This window comes from Pseudorca crassidens, chromosome 2 (genome assembly GCF_039906515.1).
Source record: "Pseudorca crassidens isolate mPseCra1 chromosome 2, mPseCra1.hap1, whole genome shotgun sequence".
Classification (NCBI taxonomy): domain Eukaryota; kingdom Metazoa; phylum Chordata; class Mammalia; order Artiodactyla; family Delphinidae; genus Pseudorca; species Pseudorca crassidens.
Window position 1 is genome coordinate 27,762,643 of NC_090297.1, and position 23,108 is coordinate 27,785,750.

At 52.1% G+C, this 23,108-nt stretch overlaps 1 protein-coding gene across 4 annotated transcripts in view; it reads right to left on the reverse strand.

Moving 5' to 3' along the window:
• The window catches only part of DLGAP3 (DLG associated protein 3), a 65,923-nt gene that overhangs the window by 35,483 nt on the left and 7,332 nt on the right, over positions 1-23,108 (reverse strand). For 3 of the 4 annotated variants that reach the window (XM_067725398.1, XM_067725400.1, XM_067725399.1), the window contains 4 exons: positions 8,875-8,957; positions 6,266-7,414; positions 1,872-2,077; positions 1,474-1,546 (listed from right to left, as the gene is read on the reverse strand). In XM_067725398.1, coding sequence (XP_067581499.1) covers positions 1,474-1,546; positions 1,872-2,077; positions 6,266-7,363 — 1,377 coding nt within the window. In that variant the 5' untranslated portion in view covers positions 7,364-7,414; positions 8,875-8,957. The remainder of the gene's footprint in view (positions 1-1,473; positions 1,547-1,871; positions 2,078-6,265; positions 7,415-8,874; positions 8,958-23,108) is intronic. The other variant, XM_067725401.1, reaches the window with a different exon arrangement.

Genomic DNA, 23,108 nt, shown 5'->3' on the forward strand with positions numbered 1-23,108 from the left:
ACCCAAAGAGTGAGTGTAGGAAGAAGTCCAGGAACTAAGCCCTGGAAAACTCCAGTGTTCAGATCCTGAAGAGTTTGCGGGCACCAGTGACACAGACTAAGAATAGGCAACCAGAGAGAGAAGGCAGAAGAACCTAAAAGGTGTGGTGTCCTCAAAGCCAACTGAGAAAAGTGTTTCAGGAAGGAGAGAGTCATCAGCTGCGTTAGATGTTGCTGATGGATCAAGTAAAACAAGGTCTGAGCATTAACTAGTGGGTTTAGCAACATAGAATGGTCTTCTGTGAAAAGATGGCTGTGCCAATCAGATTCCCTGATTCAGGAAATGTAACAAAGAAATGCTGAGAGACTGCAGCAGCAAAACCATGGGAGCCAACCAGGACGGTCTTTGCATTGCTTTTTTTGCCCAGCAAACAGTAAAAATAGCTAACCTTTATTGAGTGCTGGCTGTGTGCCAAGAACACTATTATGATGCCTATTTTTAAATAGGGAGAGTGGGGCTCAAAAAAGTCAAGTATCTTGCCCCAGGTCACTCAGCTGGTAAGTAGCTGAGCTGGAATTCAAACCCACCTCACGCATTTAATTACTAAACTGCACTGCCTCCTTTAGTTAAGGGTAAAGTCTACACTTAGGTAGAACTCACACTTGTAAAATACCAGTGTGGGGCCAGGTACCTTGTGTTTGCATATATTTTCTCACTGAACTCACAAAACCCCTGTGAGATAATCATCATTACAATTGTCATTTCAAAGATGAGCCAACAGGGGCTTGGCTTCCCTGGTGGCGCAGTGGTTAAGAATCCGCCTACCAATGCAGGGGACCAGGGTCGAGCCCTGGTCCGGGAAGATCCCACATGCCACGGAGCAACTAAGCCCATGCGCCACAACTACTGAGCCTGCGTGCCGCAACTACTGAAGCCCGCGCATCTAGAGCCCGTGCTCCGCAACAAGAGAAGCCACCACGATGAGAAGCCCGCGCACCACAACGAAGACCCAGCACAGCCAAAAATAAATAAATTACATTAAAAAAAAAAAAAAAAAAGATGAGCCAACAGAGGCGTTGAGAGGGAGGTATCTTGCCAGTGTTCCACAGGGTGGAGTGGAGGGGAAAGACCTCAAGCCCTGATCATCTCTGAGACTGCAGTTCTGCCTATCTCCAGTCTATATGCTCAATCTTGCCTTTTACATGGGGTGGGTTGGGAGAAATCAGGCCACGAAAGGGCTGGGGAACCTCAGAGAACTGACGCTGCCGTTACAAGTTCATCACTTTGAGGATGCTTTGTGGTTTTTAAGGATGTGACTCTCTGAGATCCTCAGTCTGAGTCAGCTCCAGGAGTCCCAAGGCAGGCTTCCCAGCTCCCCAGAACCAGACCTGTTCTCTCTCCATGGGCAGATTCCTGATTTTAAGGCCTAGGCTGAGCATGGGACTGAATCCCCCTTCCCACCCTTTCCTTCCAGCATGCTGGGCCTCTCCCTACCTGTCCGGTGGTGAGGGAACGGCTATAGCCAGGGATGGAGCTCCGGGGGTGGATCCTGGGTGGGACACAGCAGCTGGGAAAGGTCAAAATTCCAGATTCAGAATGGGGGTCTGCTAGGAGGTGGGGGAGGGGAATGAGAGCACTGAGGCCCCTGAGCAGGTCTAACCCTCAGAAATCCCAGAGATCCCCAGGAGACTCCTGGGTAAAGGGATTCTGCCAAAGAGACATTCAGATAGGGGTTATCACAGGCACCCCCTCTTTATATGGGGCAGAGCAAGACTGCCCAACTGAACCCTAAGCAGGGAACCTGACTGGTACCCACTCTACGCACGTCTCCTACAGGCACCCAGGATCAGCATCCTACACCCCACCCCCACCCCAGCTCTCCCTGTCCTTACTTGATCCGGGCCTGGTCCACGCTGGAGGAGCGGCGGGTGGTGAAGCGCCGGGCGACCGCTTTGGGAGATGTCTTGGGGCTGCCATCTGAGTCTCCACTCTCCTCATCCCCCATGGCTTTGATGTAGCTGCCGCTCCGCATCCTGCGGCAGGGGATCTCCCCGTCCTTGCCCCCAGTGGGGTAACCCCCCCAGTCATCTTGCGGCACCTGCAGGGACAAGGGGCCTCTGTCTTTCAGACAAGTCCCTGCTGAATCTGGAAGTGGGGACCCACATTCTCCACTGGCAGTGGGAGACACTCAGCCCTGGCTCAAGCAGGCCACGTTCAGGAATGTGCAGAGGCAGAGCAGGTGAGGTCTCCGCTACAGGAGATGCCCCATCATCCTCCATGTGCCTTTTGCTCCTTAATTGAGGACCACCTAGAGAGTCTAGGAGCTGACATGCCAGGTGCCAAGAGGCTGAAGCTCAGAGGCCAAAGTGACCTATGTCAACCTCACCCCTCTAAAGCGTCACCTGACCTCAGTGACCTTTCACCCCTCCTTCTCCTTCATCCTCTTAACTGCTTATAGCCCAAATCCTCTGACTTTCTGCCTCCCTTCTGTGAAGAACCACAGAGGGAGTGACATCAACTTGTGCCTCAGAAAGAGCACTTCAACAGTCCAAACAGAGGATGGATCGTGGAGGGCCAGGAGCAGGGCAGGGGCTCAAGTGGCGAGAGGGAGACCAATTAAGAGGCTGATGCTGTTATCCAGGCAAGAGATGATGAGGCTTAAATTAAGACAATGACAATGAGGGGGAAGAGGAGATGGAAATGAGAGGTGTTAAGGAGCATCAGTGAGCCTGATTAGACGTGGGGGGTGAGGGGGTGGGGAGGAGTCGATGACGACTGAGATCCTGCTGGCTGAGGACCTGGGGGGATGGGGCTGCTGCTCACTGAGCCACAGAATCCCAGAGAAACAGGTTTGGGGAAAAGGTGATAGGTTCAGCGTTGAGCATCTTGAGTTGGCAGAGAACTGTGGAGCAGGTGGTTGGGCGTTTGGTTCTGGAGTTCAGCGGAGAGATCTGGGCTGGAGGCAGACATGGGGGAGTCATGGGTGGCAGCTGAGTCCACAGGAGTGAATGAAACAGCCCAGGGGAAAGAAGAAAGAGAGGTGGGAAGGGATCCACTGACATTTAAAAGGGGACTGCGAAGAAAGGGAGAGGAGCCTATGAAGTCACCTGAGAAAGAGTGGGCAGAAGGGTGGGAGGGAAGTCAGGAGAATGCCATGTCATGGAAACAGGAGACATTTCCAGAATAGAAGGAGTTGATAATGTCAAATGCCACAGTGCGTGCAGAGGTTAGTGATTCAGGCTAGGGAGTTAGAACCATGTTCGAATTCTGGCCCCGTCACTTGCTAGCTGGGTAAACTTAAGCAAAACTGATTAATCTCTAAGCCTCAGTTTCCTCGTCTGTGAACTGGTGATGATAATTATGCCCACTTCACAGCATTGGTGGGAAAGATAAGTGAGCCAATATAGAGTGCCCAGCACAGAGTAAGTGCCCAATGTTGACCATTGTTATAAGCATTGAAAGGTACCTTTCAAGGAGAGTTCTCAAGAGACCATTGGTGACCACTCCCAGGACATTTTAGAGGACAGGGGTGTGGAAGTCAGACTGCAGTAAAGGGGAGAGTGAAAGGAAGTGAAGTAGTGGAGTCTACACTCTAAGAACTTGGAAATGAAGGGAAGACAGGAGGGAGATGGAAAGGGGTATGGGGTTGAAGAAAAATATTTTTTTTTTAGGATGAGAGAGATTTGGGCATGTTTGCAGGACGAGGGAAAGAGTCAGTAAAAGAGACAGTCTTTAAATGTGGGGAGGAAGGGGGGACAGCTCATGGACAGAGGGGATCCCAGAGAGATGGGCTCAAGCCCTGTGGAGGCGTCATGCTGGGATGGGTGGTCCTGGCTTCTCCTCTGAGCCAAGAAGGAAGGGTATGAGGGTGGCTGGGGATTTTGATGAGTCCCCAGGTGCACTGACAGGAAGGTGAGGGAGTCTGGGATGGTTGGCCTACACTGTGAAGAATGAGGTGTAATGAAGGTATGCGGGAGGGGCCCAGGGCAGGTAGCGAAGATTTAAAACACCTGTTGAAAAGAACAGGTTAAATGGGGTGGGGGTCAGGCTGCAGGGAGAGCATAGGGCTCGGGAGAGGAATAGAGATTCTGGGGTGGGACTAAATGAGGGGTCAGAGATCAGTGTAAGAACAGGGATGGGATGGGGCCCCATGAAGGAGCCCTCAGGGGGTGAGGCGGACAGGGCTCGGTGTGGGGCTGGGCTCAATCAGAAGATGGGAACGCAGGGAAGAGACGAGGCTCCATAAAGGAACAAGGGCTCTGAGTGAAAAGAGGGATTCTGCAAGAAGTCTGAGAGAGAGCTGGCATCCAGTAGGGGAACAAGGTCTCAACAAAAGGACTGGGGATCCAACAAAGACACCTGGTCTGATGTGGCCAGCTTTCCCTGCTTTTGTGCCAGGGAGGCACCAGTCCGTCTAGAGAGTCCCTGCAGCCCCTTGTTCTCCCCCACACACAGGCTCAGACTTTCCAGTCCTAAGATTCCCTGGAACCCCAGCCCCTGATCGATCCTTGCCCTTCCCCATACTCTACAGAGAGGAGCCACAGAGGCAGAGGGAGGCAGATGGGACAGCCAGGCACGCTCTGCACACTGCAGGGCTCCCACTCCATAGCCACTGCGGAGCTGCTGGCTCCTCTGCAGGACACTGTGAGTTGCATGTTAAAAAGGAAGCCCCCAAGGAGGTGAGGGAAGCCCTGGAGAAGCAGCAGGGAGCAGCGGAGTGGTGGCAAGGTTCCAGGGATGGGAGAAGAAGGGTTGGTGTTCTCTCCTCGACCCTTTCTGCTGGACCCTTCAATCCCCAGCTTAGAGAACCTCTCTCCCAGGGAGGGGGCAATCCAAGGCCAACCCAGAAGTCCTGAATCCTAGAAGTCTCCAACCTCCCCTTCTGTCTCCCACCCCTTCCTGCTTCCACTGTGGCCCCATCTGTTCCCTTGAGCTTTTGTGAGTTCCCTACCCAGGAGAGCCCTAACATGTGAACAACTTACCAAAAAGGCCAGTGACACCCAAAGACACATGCAAGCTCAACTCTCCACACCTTTGAACGTGCTGTAGTCTCTTCCTGGAACACCCTTAATCCTGGAACTTCTGCACTCAACTAACTCCAAATTCTCCACTGAGATTCTGCTCAGGGGACATTCTTCCTAGAAGTTGTTCTGGCCACCATCACCCAGGTGGGTGAGGTGCCTCCTCTGGGCTCCCAAGGCTCTCTCCTCTCACAGCCTCATCACAGTGTATTCTACCTGATGCCTTGTCTATCCCACCTTTAAATGGTGAGCTCCTCCCAAGCAGCATCTGTGTCTTCATCTTTGTACCCACAGCACCCAGGAAATGCTCACTGAATGAATGGACGCAGATGAACTACGCGGAACGTGGGTTTGGGGGATAACCCTAAGTCTACGGGACTTCTAGGACTTGTCTAGACTTTTCCTCCTAAAACTACAGCAGGGCTCAAGAAAGCCTGTCAGGGGATATGAGAGGGGAGCGTAAGGCAGAGAAGAGGGAGGTTGATGGCAAGAAGAGCCCCCGACCCCATCTCAATAGGAAGACGGAGAGGGGACAGTGAGAGATGGATGAAGGCTCCATAAGAAGAAGGGTTCAGAGCTCTTAGCCTCAACTGCAGACACTATAGAGTTGGTAGAAGAGGACAGGGACAGTGTGCCCTGGCCTGCTGCTGTGTCTGGAGCTCAGACTTGTGTGAAGCCCAGCCTGGGGAAACCCATGAGACAGGCTCCCAGGCTCTTCCACAGCCTCACGGGTGTCCTGCTGCAGGTTCCCCAGAATGACAAACACCAGCAGAGGCACATTCTGGAAATAACTGACCTTCACATTCAAACAATATCTGGACCACCCAGGTTTGGGCAGAAAAGAGGTCTGGAGAAGGCCTAAGGGGCAAGAGGACTGCTTTCCAACGGCTGACCTCCAATCTTGGGGAAGCTACAGGCAGGGAGCACCGCACTGTCCTGTTCACTGCCTACTCTCAACCTCATTCTGCCTCCAGCCTCACGAGGCAGAGGCCAGCACAGCTTGTCCAAAACCTCAGGTAAAGGAAAAATCTTCCCGGCACTGACATACAGTATCAAAATAGAAGGGCCCCTTCACTGCATAAACAGGGAAACTGAGGTCCCCAAAGGGGCTCAAGGCAATACAGTGAGGCAAGGGAGAGCCTCCCTGACTCCAGACTCTCCATCCTGGGAATAGCTGGCTCCCACCCAACCCTTTCCACAGCTCCCTGGGTGACAACATTGATGAGGGCTGAGGACCCTGTTCCCCACCCCCACCAAAGCCTCACCTGCAGATAGTGATAAGTCCTGGCTTTGGCCTTGGCCTCTGGACCCAGGAGCCCCTTGCCTGGCCCGGCCCCTGGGTATCCATCCCGGCCCTGGCTGACCATCATGGTATGCCAGGCACTCCGCTTGACCGATTGTCCGTCCAGTGACATGGACATGCCAGTGCAGGCGAGACAGCGGCCTTCCGACCCGCCCGAGCGCCCCTTGAAGCTCAAGTCCCGGTAGGACCCATCTGGAGCCTCCAGGCAGAAGGGACCACCAGGCTCCCCAGGGGGCCGCCCACCGGCCAGGAAGCCGCTGTCACTGTCCAAGTTGTCGTCGGAGCTCCACCAGCCCGCGGCCTTGGCCTGCTGCCGTCCATCCCCCTTGCGGTCCTTGCTCTTGCTCCTCTTGCCATGCCGGGACTGGTGGTGGTGGTGGTGGTGGTGATGGTGGTGGTGGGAGGTGTGGAGGCCTCCAGAGCCCGGGCCAGGGTAGCTGTCTCCGCCGGAGCCACCTCTGCCCTCAGCCTTGGGCCCATTATAGTCCCGCTTCCCTGGCGCCTCCAGAGAGTGGGACTTGGCAAACAGCTTCTGCACAGAGTGAACCAGGTGCCGGATGCGGCTGGGGCTCTCGCTGCGGGCCTCCGGGGTAGTGCCAGACCCTGGCCCGGGCCCGGCCCCTGCTGGCCCTCGCTGGTATGGCAGCGTGTGGAAGCCATCTTGTTGAACGGGCAACTGCTTTTCAAACTGGTCCAGAAGTGTGGGAGGCAGGCGGGGGGCACCCTTGCCCTGTGGGTGGCCCACACAGTCTTCACAGGTGTCGAAGGGGCCCTGGCCAGGGTACATCCTGGGGAAGGTGCTGCTACCCCCCCCAACCCCGGCCCCTCCCGGCCCTCCCTCGGGGCCTGACGCTGGTCCCTCACTCAGGCTCAGGGGCCCTTCAGGAGAAAGGTGTCCCAGGCCAGCTCTTGGGGCACAGAAGCGGGGCTCGGTGGAGAAGGCCTCCCCGGAGCCCAGCAGGTATGGAGCCCTGGCAGCGGGGCCCACGTCCATATGCTGCTGGTCGGCAAAGCGGGCTGGGCGGGGATGGCTGCCTCGGTCGCCATGATAACCCCTCATGGCCTCAGCAAGGGCTCTTCATAGTGCTGGGGGCCAGGCCCCAGGAACCTCCTGGAGAAACAGGGAGCAGTGGGATTAGGACTGAACGACAGGCCACGTCACCTGAAACTATCTTTTATTAGGTATTCTTATATCCCTTTAGGTAGTGCATACCAATTTAGTGCGATGGATTCCACTATCTTTCCACAAATGGGCTTAAAAGCCTTAAAACAGTCATACTAGACAAAGATGCTCACAAGGGCACAAAATAACGTCATCATCCATCAAATGCTGCAAATATGATAAATACTTATTCACAAGAGGAAATGCCCTCAACCAAATGGGTTTTTTAAAATCCTTAGGTAACCCAAAATAAAAAGATACCAATACAGACATAAAAACAATAGTCAAACATACTAGCCATTAGGTGAACTAGCTTTTAACAAGCTGACATGAGGCAAATCGATCCAGCACCACACCTGTGTCTCATCCCTACCCAATTCCACGGCTAGGAAGACTCAGGCCTCTGGGTCACAGCTCCCAGAAGCAATAACCAAAGAGAACACTGGACCCAAATCTACGTATCTATCACGATTCTGCAGGAAAACCCCTCTGCTTCCTTCCACACCCAGCTCCTTCTATCTGGCTGTAAGCTTATTCTCCTTCCCCCCCTACCCAGGACTGAGATAAGAAGGGATAACCTGAGATGACTCCACCTTCCTCTTCCGGGTTCCAAATATCCCCTGATGAAATTTCCCCTTTTGCCTTTTACCACCCACCCCCATTCCAATGGAGGGGAGTCATGAAGGGAGGAGAAACATAAAGAGGAGGAATGCTGGCTCTTCGAGCAGCATCTGAATCCTAAACTGGGGTTAGAACCCAGGAGTTCCTCCTCCCAGGAACAGTGGGCTGGCAGGGCAGGGGGGTGATGGAGAGAAAGCATTGGAACCAGTGCTCCTGGCCCCCATCCCAGGCTTGCCAAGACTACAGGACAGAGAGGTCAGCTCTCAGCAAGTACTGCCTCCAATCAGGACTCCAGAGCTGCCAGGACAGGAGCTACGGCAGGAGGGGGTGCCAGCAGGAGGGACAGGGACTGAGGAGCTGGCAGACGGCGCCCTCTCTCATCCCAGACCAGGCTCCTGGGCCATCTGCTGACTATGAGGTGATGACAGCCTCAAAGACTCCAGACAGCAGCACCTCCAAGGCTCTTCCTCCTTTCCTCCCCTCCACTGCCTCCCCATACCCACCATGGGGATGGCTTCTTCCAAATCCTGCTCACAGCTCATCTCTGAGCACTTGCTACGTACCAGGTACTGTGCATACCTAATATTCTCTAATCCCACTGAAATCCTATGTGTAGACATTATCCACACTTACCCATGAGAAAATTGAGCTCAAAATGGTAAGGTCACAAAGCCGGTAAATGGGTGAGTCACTTTGAATCAAGATTCAAACCCAGGTTATTCTGATTTAAGAAGCCCATCTCCAAAAACAAAAAAGAACCCCATCTCTCAGAGTCTCCTACTACTCACCATCCGGGTTGTCCCATCCTTGGTGTCAGGATTCCCACCGCCAGGCAGAATCCTAACTTCAAAAGGCTCAGGACCACTGGCTCCTGACCAAAAAGAAAAGGGTGGTAAGCAAAGAGGAAAAGAGATTCTCCTGGAGTCCTCCGAGGACCAGTCTCAGGCCTTGACAGTTTCCGTGCCCAACCCCCCAAACCAGGACTGATTGGATCCCCCATGATGCAGAGCCTTTGGGCCCCCAGAGAAATGAAGTTGGCTTCATTATGCAAATGTATGCAAATGAGCTTACAGTTTGGACTACCTCCAACTGCAGGTGTCTGTGTGATCTGTCCATGGTGCTGAGCCACTGCATTTTTTTTTCATTGCCCTCAAATATGATTCCATTCCACAAATATTTGTTGAGCAGCTACCATAATAATACTCGGAATGAGAAGTGTATAGAGGTGATTTAAGTGTGGCCCCTGTCATCGAGAGGCTTGTAGTCTAACAGGGGAACAATCTCTCACGTGATAGGGTTATTTTAGGTCCCTGTATTTTTGCACAAGCTGCTCCTTCCTCCTAGAATCTCCTTTCATCCACCTTCCAACCAACTCCCCTGGCTAACTAACACTTATTCATATTAAGCCCACCTTCCCTCGAAGACTTTTTGTGCTGTTATTCTGGGTTATGCCTCTCTATTGGGTTTTTATCACACCCTGGGTTCCTCCCATGAAAGCAGCTATCACACTGCACTGAAATTGTCTGTTTCAGTTTCTGTCTTCCCAACTAGAATCTGGTCTTCTGCAGGGTAGGAACCAACCTCTATTTATCACTGGATCTCCAGCACCTAACTCGGGGCTTTGCCCAGAGCTGGTACTTAATAAATGTTCGCTAAGTAGATGAATAAATGACTGTGCTGGAAAGAGGTACCAAAATGTCAGGCCAGTTAAGATGAGGGCAAGAGCAGATCCAATAGAGGGAAATTGAGGAAGACTTCCCAGAGAAAAGTGTGTTTAAGATGGAGAACAAGATGGCTGTGTGTAAGGGAGAGAGAATTCCCAGTGGAGGGAACAGCAAGCATAAAGGCAGAAGAGTTGGGCAAATAAGGAATTCTGAGGCGTGGGTTGAGAGAGTTCCAGCAGACACGGGTTTGGAAAACACTGGGAAGAGATGGGAGAGAGTCAGAAAGGAAGACGACTCTGAAGTTTGCAGCAGCCGTGACTGGAAGACTAATGATGCCATTATTAGGCACAGGGATGTCAGGAGGAGCTAGCTCTGCGGACATGATTAATAGTAGTGGAAGAGACACAGTCAGACAACAAGAAGAACTTCCTGACCCTGACGGATGTGAGACAATGAGGAAGATTGTGAAGTCTCCTGGGAATCTTCCACAGAGGGGAAGGTAGGACATGCCCAGCCCCTGGCCCACCCTATGGCCTGGGCTGGAGAAGATGTTCGTTATCTTGCCTGGAGGGGAACTGGGTGGGGGGCACCTCACAGGTATTAACTGCCTGGCTCTAGATGACAATTCTCCTCCTCTGCCCCCCTCTGGGGAAGCAGAGGGGACTTCAGACCAAAATGGCCTCTCAAGCAGCTATTGGAAAAGCACCTAGAAGCATCTCCCCACCTTGGAAAGAAGCTTTGATAGCTTGGTCTTTCATCCATGGCATGGTCCTTCTCTTCCTGCCCCAGGCAGGACCCATGTCTGAGACTCACAGCACAAAAGGCCACTTTGACAGAAACCCAGACCATCCCATTTGCTTTCTTTGTGGCCACATCAAACCTGGGAACGTCCACACCAATGGTGGGCATTCCCAGGTTTCCCCCCTTCCTCCACCACCACACAGGTGCTGCTGCCAGCCCTAAACCTTCATAAAGATCTTATCAGTCTCTTTAGCATCAATCCATGTCCTCCCAGCTCTAGTCTCAAAGGAGATGGGTCCCTGTGTTTGCTTCTCTCCAGACGAGCCACCCCCAACTCCCTTACCCATGTCCTACAGGGCAGTACTCGCTAGTGGAAAAAGCTCAAGCCCTGAGACCAGAAAGTGTGTGACACTAGACAAGTGACCTACCCTCTCTAAGCCTAATGATACCTGCTCACCTATCTCCAAGGATTTTAGTATCAAGCGATACAAAACCACTCTGTAAACTCTAAAAGATTACACAATATAATCCCACATGTGAAGCCTTCATTTTGGACTTCCCAAATCCCCAACGTCCAAATATTAAACAATACAATCAAATCCAAATTACTGGGAGAAGAAGATATCCAATTGATGGATTTCCTAAAGAGAAGACTTAATTGATATAGATTCCATTATATAAACTTCCTCCTATATATCACACTTATGATCACATACCTTCTGCTGCCACCTCCTTACTAAACATAATCCACAGGCAGGAAAAACAAGCGAGGAGGGGACTAATAATTCAATCCATCGCCAAGTCCTATGGATTCCGCTTCCTAAAAATAGATCTGCCCACTTATTTCCATATGCACCAAATCACTGTCGGCTGACTAGCCAAAACTCATTCTCAACCTCCTTTCCCCTTTCCCAGCCTCCCTTGTACCTAGAAGCCACATGATTCACTTGTAGCTAACGATATATACATAAAAATTTGATGAGGGATTCTGGGAAAGATTTTTGCCTTTATAATAAAAGGGATGGGGCTTGCAAGTACCATCCTTCCTCCCTTTCTTTTCAACTTGAATACAATCATGATGCCTGGAGCTAGGGTAGCTGTCTTGCCACCATGAAAGAAAGGCCTAGAGAATCACAGAAATGCTGGCCCTGGAGTCACTGAGCCATGGCTCCGACATAAAGCAGTTGCCTTCCTCCAGGCCTAAATGCAGGAAGGAGTAAACTCCTCCTTATTTAAACCACTGTTGGCCAGATTTTCTGTATTTGCAGCAGAAAACACTGCTAACTAATCCAACTACCTCAGAACATCATCTCCTGCCTGGACGTCTGCAAAAGCCTCCTAAATGGTCTCCCTGCTTCCGTTCTTACCCGGCTCCAATCCAAATGGTCATTTGGAAACACAAATCTGATCATGTCACTTCTGTGGTTAAAACTCTTCACTGGCTTATTGATGTTCTTAGGATAAAATGCCTTAACCCATCCAACAAGGCCTGCAGGCTCTGGCCCTCCCTGGGCTTCCAAACTCTGCTCACAACACTCTCCCCCTTGCTTCCTCTGCTCCAGCCAGGCCAGTCTTTCTGCAGTCCCATGATCTCTCCCATCACGGGGCCTATTCCCCACCCCCTACCCGTCCAGAAAGCTTTTCCCGTCCACCTCTGCCTTGCTAACTCCTACACACCCTTCAGATCTCAGCCCGGTTGTTGCTTCCTCAGGGAAGCTTTCTCTGGCCTCCCTGACTAGGTCAGATCCCCCTGCTGTGTGCTCTCAAGGCACTGTGTACCTCTATAGCTCTTCTATCATTACCATTGTCAATTTGTGTGATTCAGAAATTGTCTGTCTCTCTTACATGGAGCATGTAAGCTCCATGTAAGTGGAGGAATTTCGTCCATCTTATTCACTGCATTACCCCCCCCCCACTCCTAGAACAATGTTTGGTAGATGGCAGGTGTTTGTTGAGTGAATATAAGCCTATAAAGAACAAGATCCTTTTCACTTATGACATTTTAATTCCCACAACTATGCCAAGGGATAGATATTATCCCCACCTCCCAATTTACAGAAGAAGAAACTGAGGCTTGGAGGGGCTGACCGTCCCAAGGTCATACAGTTGGTGACAAACCCAGAAGTCAAACCCAGTGTAGTCCCACTCCAAGGCCTGAGCTTTCCTCATACCTGGGCTGCTGCTCAGGGAAGCCAAACGGATTAAACACCCTTCTGAAGGAACACAGTAATGAATTTGGTTTTTTTGTTTTGTTTTTTAAAAAGGAAACAAATGACTAAGAACCACACACATACTACACACTCCAGAGGTAACCAAAGTGTGGTTTAGCCTTTTCCCCTGAGTGGTGAGTACTGAATTTGTTCCAAGTCCAAGGTCAGATAAGTACAGAATAAAGGAAGCTCCCTGAAACCCTCTGACAACTCTGGATGCTGGTGCTACTTTCCCCCATTTTATTGCACCAAGTCATCTATCTACTATCCCAGGCCACCAGCACACAGAGAGCTGCCCAGATGGCGAACCTCTGAGCCCAGGGGAGCAGCTGCTTTTGCAGTTGCCTGTAGCTGGCTAGGAAGTGGGGAGTGAAGGAGGCTAGGAGGGTGCTGTGAGTGACACATTCTCTGATGCAGCTCGCATCTATCTGGGATTGGAAGAAGTGGCACACATGCTGTCACCGAGAAATTACCCAATTTAGCACCAACTACACAATCCAGCAATTAGTGTCTTAAACTGGAACTTGCTGGGGGCTGCCAGGCTGGCAGAGTTGTTGTTACAAATCTCACTGGGAAACCAGCTGTGTAATTCGCCAGGAGGTTGTCACTGCCCCAAGCAATTACCTTCCAGAAAAACAATGGGAAATGGAGGAAGGAAAAGGGCTGCAGAGGAAAGAGTCACAGTGGTTTCTTGTCCTCTCCCCCAGGACCCTGTGTGGCCAAACCAGCTGATTTTCCTTTCTTGAGACCTAGGTGACTCCCAAACTCCCTGGATCAAAGCAGTTATTGGTATAGCCTCTGTTGTCAGACTCTATTAAAGCCCCTTTCCATTCACTTACTAGCTGTGTGTACTTGGGCAGGTGATTCACCTCTCTCAGCCTATTTTCTCTTCTGTACAATGGGGATAATATTAGCACCATCAGAAAGGGATGAAGGATGTGATGGTTAACCAGGTAAAGCATATAATACTGCACCTGGCACATGGTGAATACTCAATAAAGGTAGCTATCCGTATTTGCATTTTCATTTTTACGACTTCCTCCATTGGTTTACAGTGTGACCTTGAGTAGGTCACTTAGTATCTCTGGGACAGCTATATAAGACCGAAGGTATTCTACTGGAAAAAAGCAGTTCTTACTCAAGATTGTCCACACCTGGGCAGCCAAGGAGCAAGGTGCCTTCGACAAAAGCCAGGGTCTCAAAGGCTGACACAAAGTGATGCTTTGGGCAAAGATAAAGATTTCAGAAATCAAGTATTAACTGCTTCATGCCTTCCCCCAAGAAGCTGTCTGGAAGAGCTACAAGCTGGACATGATGGTCCAGATGGCAGCAAAGGGTACAGTTGCTCTCTTGCTGTGGATCAGCCTTCTCTAGTCCCCTCACACTGGAGCCTCTGAGGTCATCCCCTCACCAGTTCCAACATAGCAGCACCTACAGCAAGTGAGGCCTGGAATTCATTTTGCTGCTGTAGGCCCAGGCTCCTCCACACCTGCGGGTGAGCTACGTGTGCCCTTGGGACCTCAAAGTTTCAGGCATTGCCTTCCCACCCCCTTTCCCTGTGTCAACCTAACCAGATTGGCCAGGATTCTGCCTCAGTTTCCCTTTCCAGTCCTCCTCCACCCCCTATCCTGACAGCAGCTCAGAGGCTGGGGCTCCGTCCCCGGTGAAGGGGCCAGCTAGTGGGGGGCCCTAACACAGAGCCTCTGACCTGTAGCCCACACTCCCATGCCCACGGATAGGAATTCCTCCTCAGCCCCAGCCTTTTCCTGCATCCAGGGCTGTCCCAGCCCCCTTGACCATTTCAGCACTGGCTTTTCTCAGCTGCCTTCGGCAGGATCTCCACAGCTGGGCTGGTTTCCTCACCCCTGGCCTCTTGCAACCTCGCTACCCAGCTCTGTCACTGAAGACTCGGCAGGCCTCGTGCCCAGCCCCCACCCTTAGGACCCTGGAAAAGCCTTCTCTTCCTCTCACTACCCCAGAAAGTGGAAAGAAGGGAGGGGGAACAGAACAGGAGGGAGGTTTGGGATCTTTTTCATTCACCTTTATTACTTCATTTAATCAACTCTTCCTAGGGGTTTAGGGTAGGAATTTTACAGAAAATGGGCTTTCTGCTCCAAAACACTTGAGACACAGGAAGATCCAAGTCTAAATCCATCTCCTGACCCGTTGGACAGCGCTCAGCCCATGAATAACCCACACTACCCATAATCTCTTTGAAAATCCCACCTCAGGGGGCTTTGTACTTGATGTTCTCTCTGCTGGAACACTCTGCCCCAGATATTCCCATGGCTTCCTCTGTCTCCTCTCTCAGGTCTCAGCTCAGAGAGGCCCTCCCTGACCACTCTCTAACTAAAGTCGGACTCCATCCCCCAGAAACGCTCTACATCACCCGGTTTCATTGCCTTCATAGCACTATTGCTCTTTGAAATTATTTTCTTTATCTATTACATGTTTATAGTATGTTTCCCCATAGCAGAATATAAGCCCCAGGAGGGCAGGGACTAAGTCTGTCTTATGTGCTGCAGTATCCTGAGTGTCTAGAGCAATGCCTAGCACGAACAGGTGCTCAAAAAGTATCTATCGCATGAATGAATGTCGTCACTTTCCACTCCACTCCTGTGTCCAGCAGCCCACAGAAAGGGCCTCCGCTCCTTTCCCTATAAGGGCTCTAGAGAGCCCCTGGAGGATTTGGTATTCGAAATCCCGCCACCAAACCCAGCCCTGTTCGTCACTGTTTATCTAGGCCCTCTCAAATGGCAGGTAAAGATGGTTCTTTTCCAGCCACGTCTGGGGCTCTCGAGGTGTGCCCCTTGGCAGAGTTCAAGGAAGGCAGCAAGGGGAAAGAGGAATGAAGGGGGAAATTTACACTCCCCACACTGCAGAGCAGAAGGAGGAGACCGTGAGGAGGGAATCTCCCAGCCCCAAATAGGTCTCTTCCTCCAGACTCTCTGGGTCCCAGCTTCTCTCCCAGCTGGGGCCATATAGCCCAGAGGCACCAGAAGCAAAGTTCAGGCTTCTCCAGGGCTACCAAATGCCCTACGAGATACAGTTCCGCCTGACCAGCCTCACCCCTCATACCCGCTAGCTGCGGCCACAGCCAACTGCTTTGGGCCCGTTCTTCCCTTTCTGTCAACTCATCAATCCTCAGGTTGCTCAGCCTGTCCCTGCTCCCCCTCCTGAAGGTCTCCAGGAGTCTGCTTTGGGGAAGTCATCCCAGCCAACCGCTGAGAGGCAGGATCCCAGGACTAGACTCCTATAGGACCCTGGTCAGGGATGGCTAACGAGAGAGACTGTGGGTGATGGGTCCCGAGTGACAACTGTTTGGGTTCATGTCCCAGGTCCACCAGTTACTAGACACGTGGCCTTAAGGAAGTCCCTGCATCTCTCTCTAGTTCAGTTTCCTCACCTTCCAAATGGGGACAAGCCTAGCTCTTTTCTCACCATGATGTCATGAGGATTAAGGTACTGCGGGTCAAGTAGCACAGAGCTGAGGGTTAGCTCCTGACTGCCAGGGAGAAAACACTAAGACATGTGCGATCTGGGAGCAGCGCCTTCGACAGGGTTCCTCAGACAGCCTCAGTCAGAGGCTGTAGCCATACCTGAATCAGGTATGCATCAGAGAGCCCAAACCCTGAATACTCATTTGTTTCATGCTTCACCCAGGACTTTCTGTTTGCCTAGGTTCCTTTTGAAGACCTCCCACCCCTTAAGCATGCTGAAGACAGCAGAGCAGCTCTGGTGGCCAAAGATGATGGCATCTGAGAGAACTAGACGCCCTTGATTTGTAGACCCCACTGATCCCCGCAGCCAGGGCTGGTGGTCTTTCTTCCAACTCCAAGGATCCGGGAGGGAAAGCCCGGTGAACTTATTGCTCGGTATTGAAAAGACAATCATCTGCTTCCGACCATTTCATCTCAGTCTACCTGCGTGACCATGAGTCTCAATTTGGTCATCTGTAAAATAGGGATAACGATACCTACCTTCTAAGGCTGTGGCAATGAGAAAATAAGCTGATCTGTTCAAGGCAACTGGCACATATGTTTCCACACGTTGGCTTCTCCTGACGTGAGCACCCTAGTGCCTTCTTTTATTTGTATGTGTTTGATGAGATTTGGGCTGACGCTGCCCTGGCCTCCAGGATGCTGCCAAACCTGAACCTTCTAGGGCCATTAGAAAACAACAGGTAGAATCCCAAGTCCATGGCAAGGGTCCCCTGGGCAGCAGCTTCTCAGCCAGGCCAGGCCTGTGGCCTGTGCTACTCTCTGGCCCAGGTGTCTTGCTGCCCCATGAAGCCTGCCTCCTGGGTTGGCACACTGTCCTGGAAGCTCTCTGTGAGAGGTGGGGCCAGGATTGCCCACACCAGGGTCTGTCTTCTCTGGGCCTCTCCTACAGGGAAGTCAAGCACAGAGCCAGCCCCCAGGGGACCCGATGAGGGCTAGTTGGTTGGCTAACTGCCAGGTTGACGTGGTGCCCCCTCCCTCCCCTCTGCTCTGCCTGATCCTCCCCCAGCAGCCAGGGTGTCTTAACCCCTGCTCTCCTCGCTGGACTTCCGGGCTTAGCAGGAGCTAGGACCACAACGGGAGAGAGTATGGGGAGAGGAGTCAGCACAGACTATGAGATTCTTCCGTATGGAAAGCCTGTCCTCCCAACTTTGCCTCTGATGCAGTTCAAGTATCCTCTCTTCCGAGAAACCTCACCTAAGCGTGCCCTCCTCATCAATCCCAGAGCACAGCAGTTGCTACCTTCACTAAGGTCCCATACTTCAACACAGTAGGATAAATAGCTGTCTGCAGGCTGTGAGCTCCTTGAAAACCAGGATCCATCTGATCTATCTCTGTATAAACAAAACCTGGCTTATAGTAGATGCTCAATAAGTTCAAGATCAATAATTGAGCCATCAAGAAGCAGCACCCCTCGGCTGGTGCACAGAAATAGGGAGAGAAATGGGAGAAGGCATGAGGGAAATGACTCCCTGCAGCCGGACCAGAACTCTCCAGCAGGCAGAGCTGGTAAAGTGTGACGTGGGTTTCCTGAAGAGCTGGGAGTGTCCTGTCCAGGGAGGCATATAAGCTGAGATTGGAGGACCACTTTGGAGGATGGTATAGTATGCATTCAAGCACAGAACACATTTCAGATCATACACCCTCTGGTACCTTTCAACTCTGAAGTGTAAGGCTCAGCTCTTTGAATGCCTACAACTGAACAGGCATTGTGTTAAGTGCTTTAGATGTACTTCTTTGTGTAGGCCTCGCAACCATCCTTTGTAGTAGGTTCCATTATTATTCCCATTTTACAGATGAGGAAATTGAGGCTAAGAAATGCAAAGAAAATTGCCCAAAGTCACACAGGTGGTGGAGGATTTGAATCTGGATCTAGTCCTGGCCTGACACTCTCAACCACTAGGAGACCAACCCCTGGCAGGTCTAAAAGAGCATCTCTCTCTGACCAAACTGGTCTGTTGAGGTCACCAGGTGGACCCTCAGTGTGCCCTGATTCATCACTCAGCCTCAGGAAACCTCCACCCTTGCCATCCCTCCCTTGCACATGGGCATCCGGTCCCAAGACTGCTTATTCACAATTTAACACACGTGTTCTCCAGAAGCAGCTTACACAGCCATGCAGACTCATCCAACGCAACTCACATGGCATTTGTCCTCAAATAGCTAGTCATCATCACATAATGTGCACAGATATACACAAACTTGTTCCCACAAGGGTCCACACGCACGTGCATTTTCATCCAATGGACATTGATGCCTGTGCACACAGAAGCTGTGCAGATACAGAACCTCACATACACGTTCACATGTTTATCCCCACACAACCGACATACATGTTCATTTCACATCACTTAAGCACCCACATCTGCTCAATGTCATACACTAAATCCTCCCCCAACAAGAACTTTATCCATTGTTCCCAGATCCAATACTAGGCCCAGGTGAGCAATGATGCTGCCTCCCTCTGGGGTTGGCCAGGCAACCCAAAGATCGGGAGATGGTTCAGCCTGCCTGTGATGGATGGAATTAATCTACTGAGCTGGAGAAACTAAATAATTAAATCCCTAATCACCCCCCCCAAGCCAGCCCAAGCCAATATAGCTGAGGGAGGGAGGGGGCTCTGAGGCCCAGACCAATATCCTAGAGAGGAGGAGGGGCTTGGGAAGAGAGGCATAGACAGAACTCTCTAGGAGGGTTCTCTGGAAGGCAGACAGACAGACATGGTTCTCCAGTGCTACCGGCTCTCCCTTTCCACATGGAAATGGTGCAGCTTGGGAAGACAGCCCACCATCACCCACTAATACAGAGTGAGAGGAGGGGTACAGTCCTTCTCCCACCCTCCCCAGAGTCCTTCCTGCCCCTCCACGGTGTGCGTCCTAGCAGTGTAAGGGGATGGCAGACAGGACACTCAAAGTGCCCAGGACCATGGCCGTCAATGGGGACTGTCAACCCAAAGGGGGGCTGACGTAAAATCACTCAGGCCCTGGCCACCCCTGGAATAGGCCCCTCCCCTGCCTGCCGCAGATGGCAGGGACGGACCCTCCACACAGGTGCACCTGCTTCCCTCAGGAAGTGGGTCCAGCACGTGACTAACAGGCTGAGGATGGAGCAGAGGCCTGGGCAGGGGGGCTCAGGGAATGAGCCTGGGAAAAGGCCCCAGTCCGATTGGCTGAAAAGTGGGTCATTTTCCTTTTGAAAAATAGTGAGAAAATGGAGAAGTAGGTCGTGCTCTCATCCCCTCAACCCCAGGCACCATCCCGGACTTGTGGGGTGGGGCGAGAAGGAGAGGTCTGCACATGCCAAAGCCCCATCTCCCCCAGGACTCCACTGGGGGGGGCGCCCAGCCCAGGAGGCCAAGGTTGTCATCACTCAGGACGCCCAAGGACACGCACTCTCTGAGGCCAGGCCGGGAGCACAAGCCCCACCCTGCCCCGGGGGCCCTGGGCCAAGCTGGAGGGATGGGCGCTCCCGCGTGCAAGACCCTGAGGAGCCCCCTCCCATTCTCCTGTCTGTTGTGGTGCCTCCTCTCCTCTCTTCTCCTCCCTTTCCTCGTCGTCCACGTGGGCAGAGTCGTTGCCATGACACCGCGGGCAGGTGGGCGGCTCTGGCGGCTCTTTCGGCCCAACCCCCACGCTCAGAGCCCAGGTGGGAGGGGAGCGGCGGCAGCGCCCCCGCCCCTGGTCCAGATGAGAGGAGAGATTGGCAGAAGGTCCCCATCATACACCCCGGAACCTGGAAGGGGCTCTAGCTTTTGGAAATGAGGCAACCCAGCTCTTGGAGGGGTTGCGGAGGATCTCTCAACGCGGATTTTAGGCCTCAGGGCCCGCCCCCTACGCAGGTCAGGCAGCGGCACGAGCGGGGCTGACCCACAGGTCCCACCTCTTCCTCCTTTTCTTACCAGCCCGCCTCCAAGCGTTCCCCAGGTACCAAGTTTCAGTCACTTCACCCTAGAAGCTGAATGGTCGTGCCTGAGGTCTAACCTCAGTTCCTCATTCTGCAACACAAGCTCAAGTCTCTATGCTTTTTCCTTAGAGAGGAAATCAGACACAGCTGAGCCTCTCAGAGAGATTCCTTCCCTACCGCCAAAGCCCCAGCCTGTCCGCTAGAAATCGGGTCCCAGTTCCCTGGGTGTCCCCACATCCCGGAACTCCCACACCCTAGTGGGGAACCACTCACTCCTAAGCCCATACTTGGTCAAGGCACCCACCCGGCTAGGAAACGGGACCAGAGTGGAAGAGGGAGAGGAGTGGGGGCAGGGAAAGGTGAGGGCTAGAAAGTGGAGGCTGCCTGAGGATGCTGTCCTGCCTCCCACCACATCTGGCCTCAGGAAGTCTCGGCCAGGCCTGAGCTCCTCACGGGCTCTGAGCACCCCTCTCAGGATCCACGTGTTTCTCCCCGTGTGTCTCTCAGACTCTGTGACTCTGCCTTCCAAAGACCCTTTCCACCGCTCAGCACCCTGTGCCCTATCCCTATTCCCTCAGGCAGGGGCCCTGCGTCACTGATCAAATGGAACCTGCCTGGCAGCCCTTCGCAGCCTGGCTGACAGGGGTAGACATATGTGGGGTGGTGGTGAGAAGATCCCATCATCCAGGGTTAGCTGGAGGCTGTCCCGCTTGTCACTGGGTGTTCATGACATACGTACCAATTTACATATAAAGACACTTTTACTTTCTTCCTTAGCCTTCCGCGACTAAGATAGTAGATGTCACCGGCTAAAATATGACATGTGCACACGTGTGCCTGTGTGTGCATACATGCGCGTGTTTGGACACTGTATCTCCCTGTCTCCACCTCCACTCCCAACGTTCTCCATCAGGCTGCCCTCATCCTAAGTTCTCACTAAAGCTCTTACAATGGGTTCCTAACTGATCTCCCTGCCTGTATCCTGGCCCAGCCCGATCCACTCTCCTCACTGGCTGCCAGTGCGATCTTCCTAAAATCTGTTTATTCAACAGATACGTATTGAGTGCCTCCGAGCCAGGCACTCTTCTGGACACAGTAGGTACAGTAGTGAACAAAACATTCTCTTGCTCCATTCTCATGAAGTTTCTCTCCTAATGGACAAAGAGATGATGAACAAATATATGAAATAATGGAAGTGGTAAGTGCTGAATTATTTTTTAAAAAGGGGAGGTGAGAGGACAGCATGACAAGGGGCTATTTAAGATAGACTGTGGGGCTTCCCTGGTGGCGCAGTGGTTGAGAGTCCGCCTGCGGATGCAGGGGACACGGGTTCGTGCCCCGGTCCGGGAAGATCCCACATGCCGCGGAGCGGCTGGGCCCGTGAGCCATGGCCGCTGGGGCTGCACGTCCGGAGCCTGTGCTCCGCAACGGGAGAGGCCACAACAGTGAGAGGCCCGCGTACCGCAAAAACAAAAACAAACAAACAAAAAAAAGACTGTGGGGGAGGCCTCTCCAAAAAAGTGACTTCTGAGCAAAGACTTGAATCAAGCGAGGGAGCAAGTCATGTGGGTATCTGGAGGGGAGAGCGTTTCGGGCTGAGGGAAAAGCAGAGGCCCCCAACGTGAGGCTGTGCTCAGCATCTTTGTGGAACCGAAGGGAGGCACTTGTAGGGGTGGCATCTGAGATCAGGGAGGTCCCTGGAGGCTATTTTACACACAGCACTTATGTCACTCCGACCCCACTAAGCACTTAGGATTTCACTCTGAGTGAGATGGAAAGCCACTGGAAAGGCATGATCTCATCTTAAGCTGGCTGCTTTTGTGGGGAGACTCTCTGGAGGAGGGGCTGGCAAGGGTGGAGGTAGGGAGACCAGTTGGGACATTTCCTGTCACTAAACCACCTTTTCCTACCTCTGCCCACCTGGTGAACACCTGTTCAAGCCTTGGCTCAAAGGCCTCCTCTTCTATGGCTCCTTTACCAAACCCCTCCCTTCCCCGCTCCAGAACTGACCAAGCCCTCCATAGGCCTCCACTTGCCCCCGTGAACACTTACGTCCTCCTACTTTCCTGAACACTCTCCTTACTTGGGTCCAGGTCTTTTACCTTCTCTAGACTGTAAGTTACCTGAGGTCAAGGACCATCACCAGTGTCCAGCACGGTCTGTGGCGCATCACCGACATAAGAAAAACGCTGGCTGAATGAATGGATGAATTGGGGGGGGCACATGTGATGGAACAGGGACTATTTGTAGGCTGTTGTTAACCTGGGTGAGTGAGGTGCACGTGTATGTCATCGTGGGTGGCAATCAGGCCAGTATTAACACATGCCCACGTATTTCTTCTACTCTGTCTATATGCATATGTGTGTTAGCGTGTATGTACATGTCGACAAATCCCTCTGTTGGTATGTACATTCCTGTAGATTTTTCACGTGTATGTATACATTTTAGAAAGTGCATTTATGTTCAGACATGCATATTAAGGCGTAGACAAGTAATGCACACATATACATGTACACACGCCCATGTGTGAAGCTGATGCACACACTTGGGCCTCCCTAAAAATCCCTACCCCTTTCATCCACTAAGCCCAGCTTGTTCTGCTTCATTCTTGAAACTTCAGCAGTAACGTTCAAGCTCCCAAACTCTTTCCCCTACATACACCCCTGAGCACCATAGCATCTGATGTGCCTTGAGCTCAGCTCCCTTTCTCAGCTGTCCCCAAGGCCTGTACAGTTTTCTCCTCTGCAAGATCCTTTCATACGGATGGTGGCAGGGAAGAGTTGGGTCCCCATGAGAAGATAACTTGAGACACCTCGAGGAGCCTGGTTTTTGGAAAAGAGCCACAGGCATGAGAGTGGATCAAGTTCAAGCTTGTGTGAAAACAACTTTTGGACAGTTCCAGTGTTTAGTCAGAATCTCTCCGTCTCATTCTTTCTGTCACATTTATTCACATGAATGACTCAACTTATGTACACATATTCACATGCTGCTAATTCATGTGCCC